At 44.5% G+C, this 21,940-nt stretch overlaps 1 protein-coding gene across 3 annotated transcripts in view; it reads left to right on the top strand.

Moving 5' to 3' along the window:
- Positions 1 to 7,026, top strand: part of golga5 (golgin A5) — a 43,717-nt gene extending 36,691 nt beyond the window's left edge. For all 3 annotated transcript variants that reach the window (XM_086002799.1, XM_086002798.1, XM_086002797.1), the window contains exon 13: positions 6,630 to 7,026. In XM_086002799.1, the coding sequence (XP_085858925.1) occupies positions 6,630 to 6,716 (87 nt within the window). In that variant the 3' untranslated portion in view covers positions 6,717 to 7,026. The remainder of the gene's footprint in view (positions 1 to 6,629) is intronic.
- The last annotated feature ends 14,914 nt before the right edge of the window (positions 7,027 to 21,940 follow it).

The following is a 21,940-nucleotide window of genomic DNA, read 5'->3' as shown; positions in this document are numbered from 1 at the left end:
CCTGCATTTAGTGCCCATCCCTAATTGCCCTTGAGAAGATGGTGGTGAGCCGCCGCCTTGAACCGCTGCAGTCCATATGGTGTAGGTACACCCACAATGCTGTTAGGAAGGGAGTTCCAGGATTTTGGCCCAGCGACAGTGAAAGAACGGCGATACAGGTCCAAGTCAGGATGGTGTGTGGCTTGGAGGGGAACTTCTTGAATGGAAGCAGAGGAACTCTGGGCTGACTGCTGTGAGCTTTGAGTGAAGTTGTTGCATTTGGATAAATGCTGCTGCATCTTTGTGGCATTCTTTACATATGGCTTTGTACAGTGTTTGCACATATACACAGTCTTTCCATCTTTAATGCCTGGGGTAAAATGCTTCCACGCATCCGACGGTAAACGTGACATTGATCTATGCAGAGAAATAAAGAGCATTCGTCTGTGTCGAACTGCGGTCGATCAGCACGATTGCAACAGGGTGAGTAAATTTTTCCTGATGCTCCATGTGATGGAAGCATGACTTGTGCACGCACGACGCTACATCACCAATAGAGGGAGCTAATCGCTCATCCATTCATTCAACCAAGCAGGACACATTTGTTCACAGTCACACACAAAACTTGTAATTATTAAAACAAGCCAAGTAAGAAGATAAACATATATTGATTAAGAAATTCCTTAATAATTAAGATTCCATCTCTGTTAGTAATTTTAAAAGAGGACCTGTGGGGGAAAAAAAATGAAAAATACAAAAGAAAACAATATTATGCTAGCATGTGCTTTTTTGGGCAAAATTCCCAAGCTAAACTTCCCGTGGAAAATTTCCGGAAATTTACCGGAAACTTTCCACCCCTTCGCAACCCTAAGAGTGGGTTACCCGAGTGTTCAAAATCTCCACAGAAGACGTGAGTGGCCATTCCACCCATGGCATATCGTGGACTGGGTGGTCAGTAGCATGACCTTGCCATTATATGGCCACTCCCATGGGCTGACTACACAGAATGTGAAGAGGCATTTCTATTGGCCAGTTTTGAATGAAATATCTGCTAATGTAGGCTGAAGGAGAGAAAGGCTGCATGAAGGAAGATCTAGAGGGATTAAAGTCTGAGGCCTAGAAATTCGGTTGGTAGCGCCAGCGATTAGCGCCTAAAGAGCCCGAGAATTGGGGCGTTACCCAATTTTCGGGCGGGTGCAGTGAATATAATGCCACCTCCCATATTGAGTATCCTTTTAGCGCCGGCGCTAACTCTTTTCGCTCGCCCGCGGGCGCAGGCAGATCATGACGTCATTTCAGTGTGCAACGCCTTTTTGGCACCCCGGACCGGATATTCGGTGGCGCCCGCAACCTTTCGCCTGGCGCTATTCGTGACAGTTGGATGGAGCGTTCCCAGGCCCTTCTCGGACTCGGGGGGGGGGGGGGGGCGCTATTTAAAGGGGACAGCACTAGTATAAAAGCTGCAGCCATTTGGGCTGGCCATTCTGATCGTTGCTGGAGAGAGTTGCTGACCTTCTGTTGGACAGTAATTTTCTCATTGAGCCTTTGGAGGCACTGGCACTGGCAGCTTGAGGGCCCGGCTCCCGAGCTGGTGATGCCGCATCTGAAAGCAGGGAGGTGGAAGAGTGGCTTTAGCAAAAGGACAGCTTGGCAGCAAGGGATGCCAGATTGCGGCAAGGCTATGACATGGGTCCACAGTGAGAAAGCATGCTGGCGGGGGGAACAAGTGGAAGGAGACAGTTGTAAAAGATGAGAACCTTACCATCGCTGTCGACAATGGGGTCGGCAGCTGCAGTGGTTACAGGACCACTCAGACGTCCTCCAAGAATTTGGTGGACTCTCTCCTCGAGATCCATGAGAGTGACCACTTGTGGCGGTCCTCCACCGGTGCGAAGGCTGGTCTTTGCCAATCCTCGCCAGCTTGGACTGCAGGGGAAAAGAGGGGAAGTTATGTTACATGATGCCCTGAGTGATCATCTCATGCCCCCCATGGTGCAAGAGCCCTTACATGATGCCTTGAGTCAAATGTGCATGTGTGTGCCCAGAAAGGGCCATGGGTGCTTGCTGGCAGATGGCCAATGGGGCACAGCCCACCCTGTAGCCATAAAGTCAGGTGCAAATGAAGGGATGCAGAAGTTTGCAGAAACAACACTCACCCTCACGACCCGAGTGAGGTCGTTGAATTTCTTTCTGCATTGGACAGGGCTCCTGGTCACCATGCTGCTGGAGTTGACCCTCTGGCATACATCCCTCCAAGCTTGTCGGTAGTCCTTATGATTCGGCCTCCTGCCATTGTCTGGGTAGAGAACATCTCACCGGCGCTCCACTGCGGCCACCAATTGCTCCAGAGCCTCATTGGAGAAGCGCTCTGCTCTCTCTCTCACCTTCTCCATCTGGTCCAAGTTTTTAGCGCCAGAGAAGGGCCTGCGCCGATTCTGAGGCCTGCAAGGCGCAGAGTGTGGATGCTGAAGCTAACTGACCCACCCCTTTAAGAGCTGTCCGGCGCCTGGAAGTCTCGTGGTCATCAGTAATAGAGAGCACCTGCGCTGCGCCCGTCCGCTCCGATATTGGGTTGCGCCGGAAGATTAGCGCCTTAGGAGTCCCGTGTAATGCCTGAATTCGCGCCTCAATCCCCTTTAGGGACGATGCAACCCAGTATCACGCCAGGCGGCGATAAGTTTTGTCTGGCTATAAACTTTGCGCAGCGCCAGTTCTAACGCCTCAAGCGGGGCTATACCCAATTTCTAGGCCTGAATCTTTATAATGTATTTTCATAAATTCACTTTTTTATTGTGGTGTGGGGAACACAGGTAGTTGGTCCCTGTTTGTCTCCTGTAGTCTCCTTATTCAAACATCTCTGACCAAGAACACTGGCAAGAGACCTAACTCCCCGTAGCCATATCTCAACTTACCTGCAGAAATAGTCAGTCCTGGATCGCAATTAAGAAGTGCCTGTGACTGGAAAATTCAATACAGACTGAAGTGTTCCAATTTTAGATAGTCCTGACTGGGACAGGACGGAAAAGGAGGCTGAATGACCTACAAAGTTACGGTATTCATTGCTGCTGGGAGCCCGCACTTGAGGTGTGAGATTGTGGAAGTTGGTCTGGTCTCTCTTTCCCAGAGCCCAAGATGAAATGTCACTGAGTTTGTGCAAGCATTGTTGTCTATTCTATTCTAGTGACTTTTACTGAGCTGTATACCTCCTAACATCTAGCACTAGAGGTTGGGTGTAGGTAATGCTGACAGGAAATGGGGGAGAAACAGAAGGACAGTATTGTTCAATTATTTTTTTGGGTCTTCACATTCATCTTGCTAGCAGATTTAATGACTAAACAAGTAAAAATAGCATGGTTTATTGTGGTATGGTTATTACAAAAATGCAATAGTCTGAAGCAACAGAGTTCAAACAAAACTCAACCGTTTCAATCTCGCAACTTGTTAATGACAGGTGGAAAGAGAATACATACAAGATCCCATGGCACTATTTCGAAGAAGAGCAGGGGAGTTCGCCCCAGTGTTCTGGCCAATATTTATCAATCAACATCACTAAAACTGATTATCTGGTCATTACCACATTGCTGTTTGTGGGAGCTTGCTGTGCACAAATTGGCTGCCGCGCTTCCTACATTACAACAGTGACTACACTTCAAAAAGTTCTTCATTGGCTGTAAAGCGCTTTGAGATGGCCGGTGTACGTGAAAGACACTATATAAATGCCCTAGATGGGCCGAATGGCCTCCTTCTGTGCCGTTATGACTCTAAGTCTTTCTTACAAAGTAAGCTGTTTACTCTTGTGAGCTTTGAAATGATTTGCCTAGAATTTGGCACACTTCTAAGTTTTCAAAAGAAAACACGTAGGTCAATTTAAGTTTGAAGGAGAGTAAAGAAATAAAACTTGGCAGCTGTCTTTGCTGTTACAAAGCGACAGTTGCAGGTTTATCCATATCTTCAACCTTCTGACACGCACCATTCCCCAACCGAGACCTGCTCAGAACTGTCAATGTTGCCTAGAAGATGCAAGAATGTCATGAGTTGACTTGTCCCTTTTTTGTTGTTCCCCTTGTGGATAAGTGCCTTTCCTCTGCTCATTACCTTCCCCCCCCCCCCCCCCCCACAGGCAATTGCACTTTGAAGAGTTAAAAGCTGAGAGTTGTGGCATAAGAACATAAGAAATAGGAGCAGGAGTAGGCCAATCGGCCCCTCGAGCCTGCTCTGCCATTCAATAAGATCATGGCTGATCTGATCCTAACCGCCAATCCACTATCACAGAACCATCTCCTGAATGTAACAGAATTAGACACACAAAATAGGAGCAGGATCAGGCTACACGGCCCCTGGGCCCGCTCCGCTACCCACAGGGCCATGTCCAATCCGAACCTAGGCTCATGTCCAAATTCCTGCCCGCTCCCCGTAACCCTTAATTCCCTTTACTTCTAGGCAGTCATGTGTTTCTGCTGCTGTCTTTGGATTATTAATGCTCTGACTCATTATTAACACAGCAACAATTTTTTTACCAAAATTATGCTGCCTTTCACCCTCTGTGTTGGGAGAACCCACGGCCTTTAATTGCTATGGGGGTAGTATATAGATTATGTTGTTTGCAGCATAAAGGTTATTGACTGAAGTTGCAGTGCCATTAAGACCATTTTCTAAATTGTTGGTACCAATACCTTAAATGTATTAAATATAATTAATCTGAGTAACAAAAGTACTCCTTTCCCACAAATCTCCGAAGCCTTGACTTGACAGATGCACTTGTGCTTACTTGCATAATTTAAAATGTCTGGTTTCATTCTGATCGTGGCATAAAGCTGTTCTCCAATTGTGTATGCGGCTTCATGGCTTTGTGCTTGACCATCTTTCATGCAGTTGACATTCTTTTTTGCAAAGCATACTTTGTGCAATGTGCTCCCATTTAGTGTCAAAATTGAGATATAAAAAGCAGCTCTATAGAATTACAAAACGCTTTTCTATTGCACTGGTGATGCTGAGCTTCCTCTGCACGGGTCGTGTGCAGCTGGCCACAAGCCAAATGTAAAACTGCCGGGGCTCACTAACTGTGGCTGTCAGGAGTTCCCATTTTAGCAGGTCTTCTGGGCTGCTGGTCTTGGCGAGTCCCCACAGTTTTATATTTGGCTTGCAGCCAGCTTAGGGAGCCAACAAGGCTATTGTAATATAAAAACACCGCCGGGTGAATGTGTTAAGGTTCTTAGTAAATTAACCATTCATGAGGATTCATAGATGGGACCTATAAGAAAACCGAATGCATCCATCTAACAAGAAATTAGCATTACAAAAAACAAAATAAGCATCAGATAAAGGGAAACAAAGCTGTATTCATTGTAAGTGAGGGATTAATTATTTTGGAGATGATAAAGAAAATTGCCACAGAGGTCAAATCTGATTTTTTAATGCAACAAACTTCTGCCTTGCACCCAAATCAAAGAAACAAGATGGGTGAGCAGATGAAGAGAGGCGTTTCCGCAGACATGTACCTAAAAGCATTGCACTGGACTTTGCTGAATAGCAATTAAAATATTAGGTCTGGAGTTTCAGCTAGGTTGCACTGGGTTTTTCGGCGCAATTCCCCACAAATTTGGCCAAACCAGCGCAAAAGGGCGCGGAATTTGAAGTGCAAATTACGTCCAGCGCAGCTCGAGCTTCCGCAATCTTTTGCACTAGTTTGAAAACATCGCACTAGAAGCCACTCCGCCCACAAAACTGGCCACGCCCCCAGATCGCACTAATCACCATTAGGAGGGTCCACTAATTGCACTCGTTTGTGGACCTTTTGAGAAGGCGCTAAAAATTACGTGTTTTTTAGGTGTAAGGACACTATTAGGCAAACTGACTACACCAATAGAACGAGCAAATAGTTGTGTAAAGTTTTTAGTAATTTTCAGTTATTTAAAATTGGGTCACTCAAGTGGTGGTTCAAGGCAGATTTTACATTCGGCAATATGCAAATGAGTTTGAGTGGTAACTTTGAAAAAACACATTCTCAAAACTAGAGCTATTTTGAGTGCAATTTGCGCCCAGATCACTGATTGCACCCAAAGTGGAAACTCTGGGCCTTGGAGTTGATTTACAAATGCAGGCACAACATTGGGGATTACAGTGCAATGTTCACAATTCAATACTAATATGGAAGGTCACTTGGGCATCTAAGCTTATCCATCCAGAAGAAACGGCTCGGCCCTTCAATCACAGCATTTGTTATTTCTTAAATGATTTTTGTCTCCATCACTCTAGGCAGAAACGTGTTCGGCATATTAATCATCTTTCTGACGTAAATCCTAAATTTGCCCTTCGCTGCTTTTAACCTGTGCTCCATTTTCCTACTGTTGTGGTTTAGCTTGAAATAGTGGTTCTGATCTGCCTTTTCTATCCTATTTATATTTTGAATACTTCTGTGAGCGCCACTTTTAATCGCCTCCTTTCAAGGTTGAATATCAAGTTTTTAACAAGTCTTTCCTCGAGAATTCAGTTCTCTGATGCTGGCAATCCATGTACCTCTAATACAGCAGCCAGGTGCACCCCCCCCCCCCACCCCCAACCAGCATCACAATGAGAAACTTGGTCACAGTGTATATGTTCCTACCAGAAATTCCATGCACGTGTTTAACTAAAAGATTTTGTTACTCTAGGTGCTGCTACACCTCTGGGTAATGATAGTGCTTCTGACGTACACACCAGAGATACACCATGGTTCCTCCCGACCAGATGGCAAGTGAAAAGAAACAGCCATGAGCCCATCAGAGCTGGATCCAGATCTTTAAATATATTTATGTAGCACAGGACTACAGACCAATAAGTCTATATATACTGTAGAACTAGCTTACTGTTGGCTTTGATCATGAGAATAAGAAGTACAAGTTAAATAGCTTGAAAGTTTAATTCTTTTCTGCATTTTATCTTGGCACTTTCCCACTCCCCCTCTCTTATTAGACTCTGTACATACAAATGCAGCTATGTAGTTATATTGATGGACAGATATTACTTGATTTGTGCAATATCTTTTAATAAACTTATTCCAAAAATGTTGACTCTTAAAAATGTATGGTACTATATTCAATACTATAATAATGTGATGGCATAAAACCATAAGAACATAGAAATGAGAACATGTTGTGCAGCTCACTGCCATCCAGGTCCTGTTTCATGACCCGACCTGAACATTTTCAGTGTTATCCTGTTACACGCACACATCTGTCTACTAATTGATTGTTTGGGAATGGGTCCGTTTCCCTGTTGGATGTTCCAGTTGTAACAGCCTACGTGATGGTTTATTCCACAAGTCAATGACTTAAGTGAAAACATTTTCTGGGTATCTTTTTTTACAATGTAGTGCTCCTTGTGCAGAGCTTCGCACTGGCCTCCATGTGCCAATGTCCAACATGCACTTCAATCATGTGAAGCTGTGGATTCACCCCTAACCATGGCTCCTGTTTTTGCACGAAATCTTATCATTTTGAAAACCGCAATAATGTATTCCCTCCGAGAATAGACCTCCTTAGCCTCTGTTCAGTGATCCAATATCAGAAATCATCTCCGTTACCCTTCTCGAATGTTCTTGTGGGCCAACTCATCCTTTGTATTTATTTCAACTGCATTTACATAATTAGATTTGCATTGAGTTTGTGTTGCTTCTAATTTCAATGCAATAGCATTTCTTACTAACTGAATTTTTCTTCAACAAGGATGGCTCAATTCATCTGGGCATTGCTATTAGCTGCTACCATAATCTATGCTCACAGCTACCCTCAAGTGGGCAATGACGGTACAGCAGTTTGATTCACATAAATCTAAGTTCGAATTATGCCAGAGGTTCCCAAACTTTACTGTGTGCCGCTTCCAGATCTACCAGCTGCCCGCGTACCCCTACCAGCATACAGATTTAATATTTTAATCCCAGCATTGTGCAAATTATAATATACGGATACATCTTAGTGTACAGTGATTGGAGGTGAGGGCTCTGTACATCATTGTCTCTATCCGTGTTCTCATTGGTACATCTTGAAGTCAATTAATCACTTTTTTTCGTTCGTGGGATGTGGCAAGGTCAGCATTTATTGCCCATCCTTAATTGCCCTTGAAAAGGTGGCGGTGAGCCACCTTCTTGAACTACTTCAGTCCGTATGGTGAAGGCACTCCCACAGTGCTGTTAGGGAAGGAGTTCCAGGAGTTTGACCCAGCGACAATGAAGGAAGGGCGATATATTTCCGAGTCGCTGCAGTGCATCTTGTAGATGGTACACATTGCAGCCACTGTGCGCCGGTGGTGGAGGGAGTGAATGTTTAAGGTGGTGGATGGGGTGCCAATCAAGCAGGTTGCTTTGTCCTGGATGGTGTTGAGCTTCTTGAGTGTTGCTGGAGCTGCACCCATCTAGGCAAGTGCAGAGTATTCCATCACACTCCCGACTTGTGCCTTGTAGATGGTGGAAAGGCTTTGGGGAGTCAGGAGGTGAGGTACTCGCCGATGAGAATGTTTTATTTTAAGAGTTTTAAAGCTACGTATGAATAGCCTATTATAAAAATGCAATAAATGAAATCCACCATTAGACAATTTTTCACACGCACCCCCAGTGAGGTCTCACGCACCCTTGGGAACCCCTGACTTATACACGTGGAAACATAGAAGATAGGAGCAGGAGTAGGCCATTCGGCCCCTCGATCCTGTTCCGCCATTTAATGAGATAATGGCTGATCATCCAAATTCAGTACCCTGTTCCTGCTTTCTCCCCATATCCCTTGACCCCTTTAGCCTTAAGAAATATATCTAACTCCTTGAATATATTTAATAAGTTGGCCTCAACTGCCTTCTGTGGTAAAGAATTCCACAGGTTCACCACTCTCTGGGTGAAGAAATTCCTCCTCATCTTAGTCCTAAATGGCTTGCCCCATATCCTTAGACTGACCCCTGGTTTTGGACTCCCCGACCATCGGGAACATGCTTCCTGCATCTAGTTTGTCTAAGTTTCAATGAGATCCCCTCCCATTCTTCTAAACTCTAGCAAATATAAGCCTAATCGACCCAATCTCTCTTCATTCGTCATTCCTGCCACCCCAGGTATCATTCTGGTGAATCTTCCCTGCACTCCCTCCATGGCAAGAACATCCTCAGATAAGGCGACCAAAACTGCGCACAGTACTCAAGGTGTGGTCTCACCAATGCCCTATACAACTGCAGCAAGACATCCTTGCTCCTGTACTCAAATCCTCTTGCTATGAAGGCCAACATACCTTTTGCCTTTTTAACCGCTTGCTGCACCTGCATGCTTACCTTCAGCGACTGGTGCACAATGACACCCAGGTCTCATTGGATTTCCCCTTTTCCCAATCGCCATTCAGATAATAATCTGTCTTCCTGTTTTTGCCACCAAAGTGGATAACCTCGCATTTATCCACATTGGGCAGATGCAGTATAATCACCCAACCTGTCCAAATCATACTGGAGTTTCTCTGTATTCTCCTCACAGCACACATGCCCACCCAGCTTTGTGTCGTCTGCAAACTTGGAGATATTACATCTAGTTCCCTCGTCTAGATCATTTATATATATATTGTGAATAGCTGGGGTCCTAGCACCGATCCCTGCAGTACCCCACTAGTCACTACCTGCCACTCGGAAAAAGACCCGTTTATTCCAACTCTTTGCTTCCTGTCTGCCAACCAGTTCTCTATCCAAGTCAGTACCTTGCCCCCAATCCCATGTGTTTTAACTTTGCACGTCAATTTCTTATGCGGGACCTTATCGAAAGCCTTCTGAAAGTCCTAACGCACCACATCCACTGGTTCTCCCTTATCTATTCTACCAGTTACATCCTCAAAAAATTCCAGTAGATTAGTCAACCATGATTTACCTTTTGTAAATCCATGTTGACTTTGTCCGATCCTGTTACTGTTTTCCAAGTGCTCTGCTATTACATCTTTTATAATGGACTCTAGCATTTTCCCCACTACCGATGTCAGGCTTACCAGTCTATAATTCCCCGTTTTCTCTCTACAACCTTTTTTAAATAATGGGGTTACATTAGCTATCCTCCAATCCATGGGAACTATTCTAGAGTCTATAGAATTTTGGAAGATGAGCAGCAATGCATCTACTATTTCTAGGGCCACTTCCTTAAGTACCCTAGGATGTAGATTATCAGGCCCTGGGGATTTATCAGCCTTCTATGCTGTCAATTTCCCTAACACCATTTCCCTACAAATACTGATTTCAATCAATCCTTCCCTCTCATTAGACCCTATGTTCCCCGACATCTCTGGAAGGTTATTTCTGTCCTCCTTTGTGAAGACAGAACCAAAATATGTATTTAGTTGGTCTGCCATTTCTTTGTTCCCAATGATAAATTCCCCTGATTCTGACTGCAAGGGACTATGCTTGACTTCACCAATCTTTTTCTCTTCACATAGCTATAGAAGCTTTTACAATCAGTTTTTATGTTCCCTGCAAGCTTACTCTCATATTCTATTTCCCCCCTCTTAATTAATTCCTCTGTCCTCCTTTGCTGAATCCTAAACTGCTCCCAATCCTCAGGTTTGCTGCTTTTTCTGGCCAATTTATATGTCCTCTCCTTGGATCTTATACGATCCCTAATTTCCCTTGTTAGCCACAGTTGAGTCACCTTTTTTGTTTTATTTTTATGCCAAACAGGGATGAACAAATTCTGTAGTTCATCCATGTGATCTTTAAATGTTTTGCCATTGCCTATCCACTGTCAACCCTTTAAGTAACGTTCCCCAATCCATCCTAGCCAACTCGCGCCTCATACCATTGTAGTTTCCTTTATTTAAATTCAGGACCCTAGTCTCTGAGTCAACTACTTCACTCTCCATCTTAATGAAGAATTCTATCATATTATGATCGCTCCTCCCCAAGGGGCCTCTCACAACAAGATTGCTAATTAATCCTTTCTCATTACATAATACCCAGTCTAAGATGGCCTGATCTCTAGTTGGTTCCTCGACATATTGGTCCAGGAAACCATCCCATATACACTCTAGGAATTCCTACTCCACAGTATTGTTACTAATTTGGTTAGCCCAATCTATATGTAGATTAAAGTCACCCATGATAACTGCTGTGCCCTTATTGCATGCATCTCTAATTTCCCATTTACTGCCATCCCCAACTTCAGTATGACTTTGGGGGTCTGTATACAACGCCCAATAACATTTTCTGTCCCTTGGTGTTTCTCAACTCTACCCATACAGATTCCACATCATCAGAGCTAATATTCTTCCTTACTATTGTGGTAATCTCTTTAACCAGCAATGCTACCCCACCTCTTTTGCCTGTCCTTCCTGAATATTGAATACCCCTGGATGTTGAATTCCCAGCCTTGGTCACCCTGGAGCCATGTCTCCGTAATTCCAATTACATCATATACATCTATTTGCGCAGCTAATTAATCCACCTTATTACGAATGCTCCTCGCATTAAGACACAAAGCCTTCAGGCTTGTTTTTTTAACACTCTTAGTCCTTTTAGAATTATTATTTATTGTAGCCCTGTTTGATTTACACCCTTGATTTCTCTGCATTCCACTTTTGCTTTTCTCCTTCCTGTCTTTTGTTTTTATCCTTGCTTCCCTTTCCTCTGTCTCCCTGCACAGGTTCCCAACCCCCTGCCATTTTAGTTTAAACCCTCCCCAACAACACTAGCAAACACTCCCCCTAGGACATCGGTCCCGGTCCTGCCCAAGTGCAAACCGTCCAGTTTGTACTGGTCCCACCTCCCCCAGAACCGGTTGCAATGTCCCAGGAATTTGAGTCCCTCCCCCTTGCACCATTCCTTTAGCCATGTATTCATCTGAAATATCCTTCTATTTCTACTCTGACTAGCACGTGGCACTGGTAGCAATCCTGAGATTGCTACCTTTGAGATCCTATTTTTTAATTTACCTCCTAACTCCCTATATTCAGCTTTTAGGACCTCATCCCATTTTTTACCTATATCGTTGGTACCTATATGCACCACGACAATTGGTTGTTCACCCTCCCCCTCCAGAATGCCCTGCAGCCGCCCCGAGACATCCTTGACCCTTGCACCAGGGAGGCAACATGCCATCCTGGAGTCTCGTTTGCAGCCGCAGAAACACCCATCTATTCCCCTTACAATAGAATCCCCTATCACTATAGCTCTCCCACTCTTTTTCCTCCCGTCCTGTGCAGCAGAGCCACCCATGGTGCCAGGAAGTTGGCTGCTGCTGCCTTCCCCCGATAAGCCATCTCCCTCAACAATATCCAAATTGGTATATCTGTTTGAGAGGGGGATGGCTGCAGCTGGGTACACTTCCCGCACACATGGTCGTCAGGGACACAGGAAGTGTCCCTGATTTCCCACATAGCGCAGGAGGAGCATGCTACGGGGCCGAGCTGTCCTGCCATGACTTACCCTTTAATTAAATTTAATTAAATCAAATCAATACCACTAATTACACTACAATGAAATGATATACTCAAGGACCCTTGATTATTAGCACTCCCCAATACACAACAGAGACCTTAGAAACTATAACCACAAAAATTAAGACCTTCTAAATTTTATAAACTATTAATCTTAACTGTCATTCTATAGAGTAGTATAAATACTCATCCAGCCGTACTCACCCAATCAGCTGCTTCCTCTTGTCCGCATCACTTTTTGAATCGTGATGTGGCTCCGGAACGCCGCCGCCAGTTTGTGAGATTGGTAAGCCTCTGTAAAAAAAAGCCCGCAAAAGTGAGTTTAAGTACTCACTGTACCGCCGCTCTCTGCTCCTCCCGACACTGGCCTCTGTTTAAAAAAAAAAAGCCCGCAAAAGTGAGCTTAAGTACTCACTGTACCGCCGTGCTCTGCTCTTCCCGACACTGGCCTCTACAGAAGTGATGCCAGGGAGAATCAGTTTAACCTCGGTAGTGGGGAAACTTTTAGAAATGATAATCAGGGACAAAATTAACAATCACTTGAACAAGTGTGGATTAATTGAGGAAAGCCAGCACGGATTTGATAAGGCAAATCGTGTTTAACTTGATTGAGTTTTTTAATGAGGTAACAGAGGGTTGATGAGGGCAATGCAGTTGACATGGTGTACATGGACTTCCAAAAGGTGTTTGATAAAGTGCCACATAATAGTCTTGCCAGCAAAGTTGAAGCCCAAGGAATAAAAAGGACAGTGGCGGCATGGATATAAAATTGGCTAAGTGGCAGGAAACAGAGAGTAGTGGTGAACAGTTGTTTTTCGGACTGGAGGAAGGTATACAGTGGGATTCCCCGGGGTCAGTACTAGGACCACTGCTTTTCTTGATATATATTAATGAGTTGGACTTTGGTGTACAGGGCACAATTTCAAAATTTGCAGACTTGGAAGTATAGTGAACAGTGAGGAGAATAGTGATAGACTTCAAGAAGACATAGATAGGCTGGTGAAATGGGCGGACACGTGGCAGATGAAATTTAACACAGAAAAACTTAAAGTGATATATTTTGGTAGGAAGAAGTAGGAGAGGCTATATAAACTAAAGGGTACAATCCTAAAGTGGTTGCATGAACAGAGACCTGGGGGTATATGTGCACAAATCGTTGAAGGTGGCAGGGCAGGTTGAGAAAGTGGTTAAAAAAGCATACAGGCTTTATAAATCGAGGCATAGAGTACAAAAGCAAGGAAGTTATGATGAACCTTCATAAAACACTGGTTTGGCCTCAACTGAAGTATTATGTCCTATTCCTGGCACCGCACTTCAGGAAAGATCTGAAAACCTTAGAGAGGGTGCAGGAAAGATTTACAAGAATGATTCCAGGGATGAGGGACTTCAGTTACGTGGATAGACTAGAGAAGCTGGGGTTGTTCTCCTTGGAGCAGACAAGGTTGAGAGTAGATTTGATAGAGATGTTCAAAATCATAGTGGGTCTGGACAGAGGAGATAGAACATAAGAACATAAGAAATAGGAGCAGGAGTAGGCCAATCGGCCCCTCGAGCCTGCTCCGCCATTCAATAAGATCATGGCTGATCTGATCCTAACCTCAAATCTACTTTCACTCTCCACCCCACCCGAACCCATGTGATCTCCCGGGAGAGGCGAAAAACCAGATAAAAAACCCAATGGCCAATTTGGGAGAAAAAATCTGGGAAATTCCTCTCCGACCCATCTAGGCGATCGAAACTCATCCAGGAGATCACTCTGTCCCTGTATTTCCTGCAGTACTTACCTTCTGTAAGAGGTGATCTCCACCCCAGCCAGGAACAGGCCCAATTTACTCTTGAAGGACTCCTAGCTGGCAGCCTGCTCCCGAGGTCTCCACTAATCCCTGTGAATAGAACCATCTCCTGAAACCTAACACAGAATTAGAACATAAGAAATAGGAGCAGGACCAGGCTACACGGCCCCTGGGCCCGCTCCGCCACCCACAGGGCCATGACCGATCTGAACCTAGACTCATGTCCAATTTCCTGCCCGCGCCCCGTAACCCCTATGTGATGAAATATGCCATTCATCACTCATCTGTATTCTCTGTGTGATTGTGCCTGTGACTGTGGTTTAGTTTCAGTTTCATTTCCCTTACCTCAGTTCCGTTTCCTCACCTTGTATTGTATTGTGTGCGGGGCTCCGCCCATACCTGGCCCCTATATAAGCAGGCTCAGCGTGCCTCACATCCAGTACTGCAGACCTCTGGATGGAAGACACCTCTCCACTGTGTGTTACCTTCTAAGTTAATAAAAGCCTTGTTTTGTTCCGCTAACATTGAGTCTCGGATTTATTGAGGCACATCACCCTAATTCCCCTTACTTCTAGGAAACTCTCTATTTCTGTTTTAAATTTATTTAATGATGTAGCTTCCACAGCTCTCTGGGGCAGCAAATTCCACAGACCTACCACCCTCTGAGTGAAGAAGTTTCTCCTCATCTCAGTTTTGAAAGAGCAGCCCCTTATTTTAAGATTATGCCCCCTAGTTCTAGTTTCACCCATCATTGGGAACATCCTCACCACATCCACCCGATCAAGCCCCTTCACAATCTTATATGTTTCAATAAGATCGCCTCTCATTCTTCTGAACTCCAATGAGTAGAGTCCCAATCTACTCAACCTCTCCTCATATGTCCATCCCCTCATCCCCGGGATTAACCGAGTGAACCTTCTTTGTACTGCCTTGAGAGCAAGTATGTCTTTTCTTAAGTATGGACACCAAAACTGTACGCAGTATTCTAGGTGCGGTCTCACCAATACCTTGTACAACTGCAGCAATACCTCCCTGTTTTTATATTCCATCCCCCTAGCAAGAAAAGCCAACATTCCATTGGCCTTCTTGATCACCTGCTGCACTTGCTTACTAACTTTTTGTGTTTCGTGCACCAGGACCCCCAGATCCCTTTGTACTGCGGTACTTTCCAGTTTCTTGCCATTAAGATAATAACTTGCTCTATGATTTTTCTTGCCAAAGTGCATAACCTCACACTTTCCAGTATTATATTCCATCTGCCAAATCTCTGCCCACTTACTTAGCCTGTCTATGTCCCTTTGCAGGTTTTTTATGTCCTCCTCACTCACTACTTTCCCTCCCATCTTTGTATCATCTGCAAACTTTGATATGTTACACTCGGTCCCTTCCTCCAAATCATTAATATAGATTGTAAAAAGCTGGGGTCCCAGCACTGACCCCTGCGGAACACCACTAGTTACTGATTGCCAGTCTGAGAATGAACCATTTATCCTAACTCTCTGCTTTCTGTTAGATAGCCAATCCTCCACCCATGCCAGAATATTACCCCCAATCCCGTGATTTTTTACCTTCAGCAATAATATTTTATGTGGCATCTTGTCAAATGCCTTTTGGAAGTCTAAATACACTACATCCACTGGTTCCCCTTTATCCACCCTGTATGTTACGTCCTCAAAGAACGCAAGCAAATTTGTCAAACATGACTTCCCCTTCATAAAACCATGCTGACTTTGTCCTATTAAATTATGTTTATCCAAATGTCCCGTTACTGTCTCCTTAATAATGGACTCTAAAATTTTACCAACCACAGATGTTAGGCTAACTGGTCTATAGTTTCCACCTTCTGTCTACTACCCTTTTTAAATAAGGGTGTTACATTAGCAGTTTTCCAATCTGCCGGGACCTTTGCTGAGTCCAGGGAGTTTTGGAAAATTATTACCAATGCATCCACAATCCCTACCGCCACTTCCCTCAAGACCCTAGGATGTAAGCCATCAGGTCCAGGGGATTTATCCGCCTTAAGTCCCATTATTTTACCGAGTACCACTTCCTTAGTGATTTTAATCATATTTAGCTCCTCCCCCCAGAGCCCCCTGTTTGTCCAGTGTTGGGATATTCTTAGTGTCCTCTACTGTAAAGACTGATACAAAATATTTGTTCAGCGTTTTTGCCATCTCCATGTTTCCCACCATTAATTTCCCGGTCTCATCCTCTAAGGGACCAACATTTACTTTAGCCACCCTTTTTCTTTTTATATTTTTTGCTAATTTACTTTCATAATCTATCTTCCCTTTCTTAATCAATCTTTTAGTTATTTTTTGCTGTCTTTTAAAGACTTCCCAATCTTCTATCCTCCCACTAGATTTGGCTACCTTATATGCCCTTGTTTTTAGTCAGATACTATCCTTTATTACTTTACTCAGCCACGGATGGCTGTCTTTTCTTTTACACCCTTTTTTCCTCAGTGGAATATATTTTTTTTGATAGTTGTAAAATAACTCCTTGAATGTACACCACTGATCATGTACCATCTTACCCTTTAATCTATTTTCCCAGTCCACTCTAATCAATTCCGCTCTCACACCTTCATAGTCTCCTTTATTCAAGCTCAGTACGTTTGTTTGAGATCCAACCTTCTCACCCTCTAATTGAATATGGAATTCAACCATGTTATGGTCACTCATTCCAAGGGGATCCTTTATTAGGACATTTTTAATTAATCCTGTCTCATTACACAGGACCAGATCTAAGATTGCTTGCCCCCTGGTCGGTTCAGTTACATACTGTTCAAGAAACCCATCCCTAATACACTCAATAAACTCTTCCTCAAGGCTGCCCTGCCCAATTTGATTTGTCCAGTTAATATGAAAGTTAAAATCCCCCATAATTATAGCTGTTCCCTTATTACAAGCCCCAACTATTTCCTGATTAATACTCCGTCCAACAGAGTTGCAACTGTTAGGAGGCCTATAGACTACGCCCACCAGTGTTTTTTTCCCCTTATTATTCCTTATCTCCACCCAAACTGTTTCATTATCCTGATCCTTTGACCCAATATCATTTCTCTGTATTGCAGTGATTCCTTCCTTTATTAACATAGCCACCCCACCCCACTGTTCCCGTTGGCGGAAGGGTCGAGAACCAGAGGACACAGATTTAAGGCAATTGACAAAAGAACCAAATGCGACATAAGGAATAACATTTTTAAGCAGCGTGTGGTTAGGATCTGGAATTCACTGCCTGAAAGGGTGGTGGAAGCAGACTCAATCGTGGCTTTCAGAAGGGAATTGGATAAGTACCTGAAGGAAAAAAGTTTGCAGGGCTACGGGGAAAGTGTGGGGGAGTGGGACTAGTTGACGTGCTCCTGCAGAGAGCTGGCATAGGCTCAACGGGCCGAATGGCCTCCGTCTGTGCTGCATCCATTCTATGATTCTACTCCCATGTCTCAGTATTCAAAACTACTCCATCTACAAATTGCACTCATTTAAATTACTAAATTTACCATTTATTTTTGTATACGTGGCTATGGAGCAGTTCTGCAAGCTCTAGACTGCTCCATTGTCACCCAAGTGTTGGCTTACTGTCAACCTACACATTGTTGGCAGCCCATCCAAACACGTCATAGATACAATTTTCAGTCAATGTCCACTTCTAGTGGTCAATAAAAGCCTTAAGCTGTGTCAAACCAGACTGATTTGCCCTTTCATTAATTCCATGCTGAGGCCAATTACAACAACAACAACAACTTGTATTTATTACAGCATCGTAACTACAGCCTAGCGTTCAAGTAACCCAGCACAGACCACCTTCCTTGTCTGTACATCTCAGATCCCCAGTGGAGTAACTTGCTGAGCCTGTATTTTGTCCATTTGCAGTACCATTATAATGGGACATTGAGGAATGTTGCAGATCAACAGTTTGAACTTTGGTTACTTATTTCATAGCAACTACATCAAAGCAATTTAGAAGACAAATAGCTTGAGTCACTTCTACTACAATTGTCCCTACAGGCAGGTCTACCTTGCCAAGAACAACCACATCGCGCTCATTTCCATCAAGCCAGGCAACAGACAAAGGGATTGCAGGGTATCTCAAAGCATGGTTCATTTTAAGCAGTCACGAATCAGGCACCGTTTGAATCGCAATGTGCTAATCACCATGCCTGCATAAATTCCTCAGTAGTCATAATAATTTGCCACTTATTCCATGAGAAGCGGAACAAGAATTAGTTAAAATGACAGACAGGGATTTAACATCAATGTGCTGGCCAGTGCGCCAAGAACCAACTTTAAATTTCAAAAGCTTGAGGTAAAATTTATATTGAGTGTTATTTTAAAGAGGCTGTGCATGTCTGCGAGTGAGAAGAATGACTGTACTAATTACACACCTTGGGGGTAATTTTGACTTTGGGAGATCGTGTAAAATGGACGATATTGCTTCAGCCGCCCGTTACACATCTCTCCTGATTTTCATTCCCATTGACTACCTGTGCTGATATCCCGGTTGTGAAAAGTGCTAGATAGGGATTGGGGGGAAGAGCATAAGTGACTGGGAGTGAAGATGGTAAAGCAGACAATCGGGCCGTATTTTGCACACAACCCCTACCCCAAATGCAGCCTCCAGCAGTTGGTAGCTCCTTTCCAGGTTATGGTGGCAGGTTCCCTTCCCCATAGGACATTAGTGAGCCATTTGGGGTTTTACAACAAGCCAACAGCTTTCAAGCAGATTTTTTAAAAATTTGTTTATTGGATGTTGGCGTCGCTGGCAAGGCCAGCATTTATTGCCCATCCCTAGTTGCCCTTGAAAAGGGGGTGGTGGGCCGTCTTCTTGAACCGCTGCAGCCTGTGTGGTGAAGGTACTCCCACAGTGCTGTTAGGGAGGGAGTTCCAGGATTTTGACCCAGCGACGATGAAGGATTGGCGATATACTTCTAAGTCAGGATGGTGTGTGACTTGGAGGTGGCAGTGTTCCCTAACCTTTGACTACTAACCTTTTACCAGATTACGCTTGGTGCTGGCTGAAACTCCATCAAAGTCTAGCACTTTTGTGGGTTTTGTGTGTGTGGAGATCCTTCTGGTGGGTCAGTGAGCCTGTGCTCTGTCCAGTATTAGTACTCAACCATACAAACTAGGGAAGTCCAGGGATCAGTCCCTGCTGCGTGCTGAGCTGGTGGCAACAGTGGACACTACAGTTGGCTTCAGAGCCCCTGGACCAAAAGAAAAATCAGGCAGGCATTTTTATAAAAGAAACTTCAGTTTGCATTCTTCTGTTAACACAGTGGTACTGGAATAGGCAGTGGTGATAGGTTTTGTCCAAGTTGGAGCTGCTCAACAAGATAAATGGGGTGTCTCTATTGAAAATGGATATTTCAAATACTGAGCCAGGGTTACAGCCCCATGGCTTAACGGGTTAATTGTGCTGCTCACTAACGTACAATACACAAGTCATTTATTTCCTTGTCAAGGGTATCTTTATGCAGGAAAATTTACTTAGAAGCATGTGATTTTTGCGGGATTGGGGGTTGAAGGAATTTGCTGCACATTGACCTAACTCTTTCACCTGAAAACAGGATAAACTGGCCAGATATTTCTTAAGGAAAATGTATTGAAAATCTTAGGAGGAGAAAAAGACTAATTATTCTTGCCCTGTACTCCAGTTTGTTAAAAGTTGTGATAATAAACTTGATCAGATTCACCAGTGTTACGCATCCTGGTGCATTGAGTACGACATCATAATAATGAATTTAAATCTCAGTGCCATCAAACACGGTTTTGTATTGACTCATCTGTACTGCTGCAGAATACAAGTATGATTAATGAATACAGAAAGGGTAGTGTGAAGATGTATAGGGAGATTAAACGGGAATATGAAAAGGTCTAGCAGATAATATAAAAGGAAATCATATGGGGTTTTATAAGCATATTAAAAATCAAAGAATGATTAAAGAGAGTAGGGTTAATCAGAGATGACGGATGGAATCGGTTGTAGAGGATGAAAGTATGACAGATATATTAAATATTTTGCGTCAAAACGTGAGGGGGCTCAAGAGTTGGGGGTAGAGGGAGACTGAGGAATGGGGGCTGGGGGGAAGAGGGGGTTAGGGTAGAGGGAGACTGAGGAATGGGAGGTGGGGGAGAGGGAGACTGAGGAATGGGGGCTGGGGGGAAGAGGGGGTTGGGGGAGAGGGAGACTGAGGAATGGGGGCTGGGGGGAAGAGGGGGTTAGGGTAGAGGGAGACTGAGGAATGGGGGCTGGGGAGAGGGAGACTGAGGAATGGAAGGTGGGGGAGAGGGAGACTGAGGAATGGGGGCATGGGGGGAGAGGGAGACTGAGGAATGGGGGTTCAGGGGAAGAGGGGGCTGGGGGAGAGGGAGACTGAGGAATGGGGGCTGGGGGGAGAGGGAGACTGAGGAATGGGGGTTCAGGGGATGTGGGGGGCTGGAGGGAGAGGGAGACTGGGGGAGAGATGGAGAGAATGGTTTCCCATTTTTCCCGCCCTCAGTTTCCCCTCTTTGTTTGCTCTCGGGTGGCCTCCTGGTTCTTGAAACTTCTCACACAATAGCAGCCAGCGCGAAACCACAAATAAAGATTTTCAATTACATGGGGCCCAACTTTATAAGGTAAACCCAATAGCATTTGTAGAAGTCATGTGATCTGACATCACATGATCCGATGTCATATGGTCAGAACATCACTTGATCAAACTGCCAGGAATGCCTCCAACCAGAGTTGGCAAACCTACTCTACCTGTAGGTCAGGTACTTATGAGCTACTAACAGACCTAAAGAAAGAAAGACTTACATTTCTATAGCGCCTTTTATGACCTCAGGACGTCCCAAAGCGCTTTACAGCCAAATAAGTACTTTTGAAGTGTAGTCACTGTTGCAATGTAGGAAACATGGCAGCCAATTTGCGCACAGCAAGCTCCCACAAACAGCAATGTGATAATGACCAGATAATCTGTTCTTGTTATGTTGATTGAGGGATAAATATTGGCCAGGACACCGGGGATAACTCCCCTGCTCTTCTTCGAAATAGTGCCATGGGATCTTTTACGTCCACCTTAGAGAGCAGACAGGGCCTCGGTTTAACATCTCATCCGAAAGACGGCACCTCCGACAGTGCAGCACTCCCTCAGTACTGCACTGGAGTGTCAGCCTAGATTTATGTGCTCAAATCCCTGGGGTGGGACCTGAATCCACAACCTTCTGACTCAGAGGCGAGGGTGCTGCCCACTGAGCCACAGCTGACACTGACTAGGGAGTACTCCCCTGCTCTTCTTCAAATAATGCCTGGGGATCTTTTACATCCACCTGAGAGGGCAAATGAGGCCTCGGTTTAACGTCTTATCTGAAAGACAGCGGGCTCGATTTTAATAGCACTGAGGAGATGGGTTTGGAGGCAGGTCTGTTGGGAAAATCGGGAAAAATGGCTCAGATACCCAACCCGTCTCCATCCCACCCCCACCCGACTTTCGTGAGTGCCTGTTTAGCTGCTCCCAAACTGACCCGTCTCCAACCGGTGGGACAGCTAGTTAAGGCAGTTAACAGCCTGTTAACTGCCTTGCTAAACCTTTTTTCATAGTGGTTTCCCATTTTTCTGCTTCTGGCACCTGACTTGTCAGAAACAGGCCAGGTTCAAGGAGACGAGTTGCTGAAGGACATGATTTGTATGCATTGGTGGAGTGCTTTAAAAGTGCCCATGAAACATGACTGACATTCAAATGCAACAACTTTGCTGTTGTAGGTATGG

This window comes from Somniosus microcephalus, chromosome 12, assembly GCF_052327205.1.
Source record: "Somniosus microcephalus isolate GS21.2 chromosome 12, FLI_Smic_1.0, whole genome shotgun sequence".
NCBI lineage: Eukaryota > Metazoa > Chordata > Chondrichthyes > Squaliformes > Somniosidae > Somniosus > Somniosus microcephalus.
This window is presented reverse-complemented; position numbering and strand designations above follow the sequence as displayed.